Source organism: Salvelinus alpinus, chromosome 37, assembly GCF_045679555.1.
Source record: "Salvelinus alpinus chromosome 37, SLU_Salpinus.1, whole genome shotgun sequence".
NCBI lineage: Eukaryota > Metazoa > Chordata > Actinopteri > Salmoniformes > Salmonidae > Salvelinus > Salvelinus alpinus.
The window spans coordinates 4,330,881-4,338,351 of NC_092122.1; the positions used below are offsets into that span (position 1 = coordinate 4,330,881).

The following is a 7,471-nucleotide window of genomic DNA, read 5'->3' on the forward strand; positions in this document are numbered from 1 at the left end:
CCATGTGACTACCTAACGAAGCTGGTTGAGAGAATGCCAAAAGTATGCAAAGCTGTCATCAACGCAAAGCGTGGCTACTTTGAAGAATCTCAAATATATTTAGATTTGTTTAAAACCTTTGTGGGTTACTACATGACTCCATATGTGTTATTTCATAGTCTTTATGTCTTCACTATTATTCTAAAATGTAGAACATAATAAAAACCCTTGAATGAGTAGGTGTGTCCAAACTGGTACTGTACACACACACACACACACACACACACACACACACACACACACACACACACACACACACACACACACACACACACACACACACACACACACACACACACACACACACACACACACACACACACACACACACACACACACACACACACACACACACACACATTGTGTGTATTGTTAGATATTACTGCACTGTTGGAGCTAGGAACTCAAGCATTTCGCTACACCCGCAATAACATCTGCTAAATATGTGTAACGTGACCAATAAAATTGCATTTGATCTTGTGTGATAATTGAATAGCTCCTCCCCCCCGACACAGAACCCCACAGGGAGGGAGTCAACTAAGTGCGAGAGCAGAAAACTTCACAACACCATTAAACATTCACTAAGTGGTCAGAACATACTGCTGGTTATTTTTCCCTCCCACACCGGGTCACCTGCTGCAACCTGAGTCCAGTCTCACTGTGGGGCTGAGGTGGACACAGTAGACAGCTGTGAAAGTCACCTTTGTCCTTACAGCCCGATGTCACATTTGGGTTAACAGAAGGAATTCAGCTAGTTAGCCTAGGATAAAATACTGCGAGGGCTGCTACATAGGACAGGGGACAGCAACGCAGAACCTGTGAGGGTTAGAGTTCTAATGGCCAAGTAAGGGTTCTAAAAACCAGGTTAGGGTTCTATTGCCTATAGAATTAGGAATATTAATAGTAATTTAATAGGATCTCTATACTATTGAATAACTAACAGAATGGTTACTCACAAGCTCTACACACTACGCACACTGATACTCCAACACACACACACAAACACTCACTCCATCATTTGCTCACACACACACACATAATAAGCACATACATTTATACTGACTCTACACACACTCACTCAGATACAATCATCATATACATTGCTGCTACTCTGTTCATCATATATTCTGATGCCTAATCCCCTTACCCCCATACATATCTACCTCTAGCGATCCAGTATCCCTGCACATTGTAAATATGGTACTGGAACTGACCCTGTATGCTTACTTGTTCTTATTTCTATACATTGTGTGTTTTGTTCAACCTTGTTATTTTTTTGTATTACAGTGTTATTGATTAGAGCTTGCAAGAAAGGCATTTCACTGTACTTGTGCATGTGACATTAAAACTTGAAAATGGTTGTATTGACCAGGTTAGGGTTCTAATGGCCAGGTTAGGTTCTATTGGCCAGGTTAGGGTTCTATTGGCCAGGTTAGGGTTCTAATGGCCAAGGTATGGTTCTAATCATGATTGGGTTATTACCCATTCTATGTCAGGTGTGTGGAGGCGGAAATATTTTACAGCATATGCATTTAGCCCCTCTCTGTCTAGTTAAGACACGAACTGGACATTTGACCATCATATTGCGTAAGTCCACAACTTCATGTAACACAGGCCAACAGCAGAGGCCTGTAAGCAACTGTATCAGACCACGGCAGAATGACAAGACAATGTGGAGAGGTGCTTTAAAACCATCAACGTACAAGCAATGCTTTTACACGTGTGATGACTGATGGTGCACTGAGCACAGACGTCAGTTCAAGGTCTAGTTCTGATGTACATTTGGTTGAGTTGTCAACTAATGTGAATTCAGCGCGCAATCAACAACAAATGTCACCATGCCATTGGATTTAGGTTCAAAGAAATGCCCTTAAGTTGATGACTTTTTGCAAATCCAATTTGTTTTCCACATTGATTCAACGTCATCGCATAGATTTTAGTGGTTGAAATGACGTGGAAGCAACGTTGATTCAACCTGTTTTTCCCAGTGGGGAGTAATGCAGCAATGATAGGAGTAACAACAAGAATATATTGTATCAATCAACAGTAAACAGGTTCCTATGACATTAGCTTGAGGGAGTGAGTGAGTGACTATCTGTGGAAGAATGCAGAGAGAGCTGAGCCGAGAGGAAAGCATGTGGATGAACGTACAGGAATGGTTGCGTTTTCCCTTCAAACCAGTTTATCAGCATGGTGTGTGTGTGTGTGAGTGTGAGAGTGAGTGGAGCCTGGCCCTGTGTAGGAGTAGTCTGTATGTAGCCATGCCTTTCTGAACGTGTACAGCCTACAGAAAGTATTCCCACCCTTTGACTTTTCCCGTGGTTGTCTAGCAATGATCATCAATCAATTTGACAAAGCTTGAATATTTTTTTAAAGAATAATGGGCAAATGTCACACAATTTATGTGTGGAAAGCTCTTAGACTTAAACCAGAAAACACTCACAGCTTTAATCACTGCCAAAGGCGCTTTTACAAAGTATTGACTCAGGGGTGTGAATACTTATGTATTTCAGATATTTCTGTATTTCATTTCGAATACATTTGCAAAAATGTCTAAACAAGTTTCTACTTTGTCATTATGGGGTATTGTGTGTAGATGGGTGATTTTAAAAAATGCATTTAGAATTCTGGCTTAACACAACAAAATGTGGAATAAGCCAAGAGGTAAGAATGCTTTCTGAACGCACTGTATGTGTTTATATACCGATTGTATAGAGCCTGAAAGAAAGTCTAGATTTATAAGGCAATTTATCCAGTTAAGTCATTATATTGATAAGCTGTATACCTTGAGGCTATCTGTTAACCAATATGTTGTCTGCTGTAGTAGATGATATTTGGAGTTAAGACAGTCAAACTATCTCACCTGAAACATCACACAGTAGTAGAACTCACCTGAACACATCAGGGAGAAGCTGAGGATGTACTCGCAGCACACATCGCACCATGCGCCCGAAAGACCTAGGTAGAAGGTGTGTCCCTCCCCGCTCTCCTCCCTCGCCCGGGAGTTTCTCTCACCGGGGGAGAATATGGTCCTCACATCCGGGGGCTTGAACCCCCTTTTCCTACTTCCGCGGCCAGGGCAGCCGTTCTCAGCGGGGTTCATCACCTTCACGGGGCCCGGTCTGCTCACCGGCTCCGGTCTTCTCTCTACGAGGTTTGGTAACGAGTCTGCTCTTCTCTCGCTCCAGACTGCCTCGATGCTCTCCAGACTGCGGCTTGGAGGAGAGATATGCCTCCGGACAGCTCTGACTCCATTGACTTTCGAATGGTGCATCCTGGGCGGGTTGAACAATTCCCCTCGACCATAGTCCACCGTCTTCGTCCTCTGTGCCAGTGCTGATTTATTAACGAAATCCAGAGCTATCGGCGAGTACTTCCTACTTTGGTGCATCGTGTTACATTACCACGCACTCTCTCTCGAGCACACAAGCGACAGCAATGGTGAGTCTTGGGCGTTTCACAGGTGAGATACAGAACAAGGTGTTTACCTGCATGTTGAAATCCACGTTATGTGAATAGATGACACGGCGTCCTCTCTCTGGCCTGTTTGTGTGTCTTCATGTTGTCTTGTAAGCAGGTTGAGCAGGTGCAGGACATGGGGTTGGTTTAATTTCAGTACAGACCCCAAGAAATCCCCCGTCCATGAGTGACATACCTGTACAGGTATGTTGTGCATGATGATCTTGAGATTGCATTTCAATATAATTACCATTTTGGTCATAAATAATTTCACACAATGTTAGGAGTCTTTTCAGTATTTTTTTACTTAACTAGGCAAGTCAGTTAAGGACAAATTCTTATTTACAATGACGGCCTACACCGGCCAGACCCGGATGACGCTGGGCCAATTGTGCGGACTCCCAATCACGGCCGGTTGTGAAACAGCCTGGATTTGAAACCAGGGTCTGTAGTGACGCCTCTAGCACTGAACTGAGATGCAGTGCCTTAGACCTCTGCACCACTCAGGAGCCCAGTATATCTATTTTTATTCAATAAATTAATAACAAATCAGTCACAAAGCTGTCTAAATCAGTGTTAACATTGAACACTATAATCATAACATGGAATTTGTTTAATTGTTCTTATTAAACAAATAAGGCAGACATTCCAATGCATAGACTCAGCACACAGAATTACCGTTTGACCATATACCACTCAGAATAGAAGCACTTCCACACAGTATATGTAGGCTACAGTAGCTGCCCCAGTCTTTGGTCCAGTCATGATTTAACCATATAGTGGTTCTATCTCTGGATCAACTGAGGACATGTCCTGGAGGTCTGGAATGTTGACATCTTTGGTAATGTTGCTTTATGTAAACATTATTTGGATCTGACAGTATAGGCTTATCAAGAATCAAGGTAAGACCCAGATGCAGACTGTCGAAGTAACCCTGTTTACTGTAGCAAACAGGGGCATGCAAAGACAGGTCAAGGCAGGAAGGGGTCGAAAATCAAGGGTTAGGCGACGGTACAGGACGGCAGGCAGACTCAGGGTCAGGCAGGGTTCAGCAATCCAGAGGTGGTGCAGGGTCAGGGATCGGTCAAAACCAGGAGGAATCGCAAGGCTTGGAAACAATAGGCGCTGACAGGAAAACCACTGGTAAGCTTGAACAAACAAGACAGAGAACACAGGTATAAATACACAGGTGATAATATGGAAGATGGGCGACACCTGGAGGGGGGAGGAGACAAGCACAAGGACAGGTGAAACAGATCACGGTGTGACAAGGCTAGATCAATTGTACGCAGTCTCATCATCATTCTTACAATAAAAAAGTAAATAACTAAATATAATGTAAAATAATACAAGTAAATATGTTTCATTCAACAGATGTCTATGTTTTACATTCCTATAGTCCCAATTAAAATGTTGTAACAAAAACACCTGAATACTGTACTTTCATATACATTCTTATATCATATACGTTTATAATTCAAAAGATGGACTGGGGCTTGAGATGAACAGTTTCCCTCATATCCTATGGCTCTGGAAGACAGTCATCTATATGTCTATGTACATGTTTCTTTGTGCAAAATCAATGTTTAATTGGGCATGCAATAATAGCAATACATTACCCTGAGTTGAAACTTCTCTAGGGGTTAGAGAGCTAGATCCCAATTATCCACCCTTTCCCTCCCGTCATAGATTTAACAATGGTGGGAACTTCCTTTAGCCAATAATTACACCAATCAAATTCTGATCCATGACAGAAAATGCGCAAGTGCATACTTTGGGAAAAGAGTGGATAATCGGGAAGAAGACAATGGGGGTATAGAATGGGGAAAATCCCTCTTGCTCAGTCTACTACCTCCTCATCATCATTCACAAAAGCTTCCTCCTGTTGAGAGAGAAATTAAAACTGTATTGATCATTGCTCAACATCTCACAAAATAGTATTGACATTTTTGTCAGCTGTAGATCATTGATAGGAACAAGAAGGTGGACCTCCAGTACTATAGGCAATATATATCTCTGTTTGTACGTACATATCCACCCTGCTGTCTGGCCCAGGAAGAGAAGTGATCCTGCAGGTATTTGGCTCCGAAGCCCAGCACCCGGCTCATAGGGAGGCTGTCCACCACGTACAGGCGACTGGTCACCTGGTGGAGCAGAGAGGGCTGAGACTTTTGACACAAAATGGCTGCTTTGTGCCAATGGGTATACATGTTTGAGGTACTCCAATGGGTGATTTAGCCGCATACAATGTAAAGCACTTACAGGGACAGTTTCCAAGACTCAGATTAAGCGTATTCCTGGAGTAAAAACACTTTCAATTGGGATTCTTGAGCATGCTTTTTAGTCGAGGACTAGGTTTAAATATATGTCTGGGAAACTGCCCATTAGTGTTTGAAAATGGGTTTGGGAAAAAAACGTTCTTATGTAACTGTCATGATTACCTAACATGTCAGGGCGATTTGGGCCTTGGGTGACCCATGAGTGCTGGTAGAGATGGTCCTCTCATAGAAGCCAAACAGCTCTGAGGACAGTGAGGCGTCCTTCAGGACCTGTCAGGGACAGGATAAAGGACAGTAAAGTTTACACCCCATCCCAACAAGTATTTTCTGGGTGAATGCCTGTGTGATGAAAAATGAATGCACCACCATCTCTTCCATGTTTCTCTTTGTGAGGGAAGGACAGGGCAACAACCACTATAAACATGCCATCACTAAAACCCAAGCTGTTTTAGAATACCATACTAACATACTGTATACTACATACTTAATGAGTATATACTACATACTATATATGAGTATATACTATAGTTCGTTTTAGTATACTGTAAAGTAACAGTATCCTTTCAGTTGAGCATATTAGCTATTCGCCTGTCTACGGGAAGTTGATGCTGTTGCTATGCAACCTCTTGCTAGCTAGTTAGCGTAACAAATTACTAGTTAGACATTTTACAACTTCGGGTGGGTTCTTAAATTCAATCTGGAGTGCCAGCGTAGGCTCGTAAATTCAGAGCGTTTCGCTCACGGAGCGCACACTGGACGCTCGGGCCGAGGAGTAGGGTTGATTTGAGCGTTCTGACCTTACAACAGCAGTCAGGCACCCAAGCTAACGTTGGCTAGCTTGCTAGCTACTTCCATAAACAAATGAGACCACTCTGACCATTTGACTCACCCAAGCACAGCTGGTTAGGCAGATTTCATGTTATCCAGAGCGTTGGTGACTGAATGTGCTGCTTGCAACAATTTAATAACGCTTTTTCCCCCGACGTTTACTGACACACGCCATATTCAACCGGTGTTGAGCGCGCGTACACTCAGGCGAAATCGGAGTAGATAGCCAGAGCGAATTTACGAAAGCACCCGAATATCCATTGAGAACGCACAACGACTATAACATTTAGCTAAACAAAGAATGACGGGAATAATCAAGTCAATAAACCTATGACACGGGTAGTTAGCCTATAGTTAATATACTGGCAAGTTTGTATAAGTAGCCAAATAACATACCGGTACATGCTGTAATGATATGCTATGTGGTTCGTAAGGACAGCGTAGCTAACAAATTGTCAGCCAACATAACATGTAAGGTAACTTATTTGAAAAGTAATTACTTTATTACATTGCTCAACAATTTCTTAACATTTGTCATAATTATTTGTACTTCGGCTGCATATTTTGCCCCATGTTCTTCAAATCTGAAAACACTGTGAGCCACGCCCATTTCCGGAAGAACTGCATTTTGGGCCCTAAATAGTGTCCTGTAAATAGTGTCCTCATGTGTATACTTCATATTTTGGCACATTTAGTACAACATCCGGGAACTATATCCATACTATGACCAATAAGCATACTATTTTCTCAATTGACGCCACAAATAGTACAGTTAGTGCGGTTAGTATAGCCTAGTGGTTAGAGAAGGACTAGTAGTTGGACTAGTAACTGAAAGGTTGCAAGATCGAATCCCCAAACTGACAAGG

The 7,471-nt window shown here is 42.5% G+C and overlaps 1 protein-coding gene and 1 long non-coding RNA gene across 5 annotated transcripts in view; both read right to left on the minus strand.

The window, feature by feature from the left end:
• The window catches only part of LOC139566080 (ras association domain-containing protein 1-like), a 63,495-nt gene extending 59,914 nt beyond the window's left edge, over positions 1 to 3,581 (minus strand). The window contains exon 1 of the mRNA XM_071386973.1: positions 2,932 to 3,581. Within this exon, the coding sequence (XP_071243074.1) occupies positions 2,932 to 3,430 (499 nt within the window). The 5' untranslated portion in view covers positions 3,431 to 3,581. The remainder of the gene's footprint in view (positions 1 to 2,931) is intronic.
• A 203-nt stretch (positions 3,582 to 3,784) lies between these two features.
• On the minus strand, positions 3,785 to 7,186 carry LOC139566081 (uncharacterized). Of its 4 annotated transcripts, XR_011673053.1 has the most exons (5): positions 6,667 to 7,186; positions 5,940 to 6,047; positions 5,529 to 5,642; positions 5,351 to 5,380; positions 3,785 to 4,646 (listed from the first exon to the last, which is right to left on the minus strand). It is a non-coding gene; the product is annotated as an uncharacterized lncRNA (long non-coding RNA). The 4 variants fall into 4 exon arrangements; XR_011673052.1 differs by lacking the exon at positions 5,351 to 5,380; XR_011673051.1 differs by having other exon boundaries at positions 3,785 to 5,380.
• Positions 7,187 to 7,471: the final 285 nt, after the last annotated feature.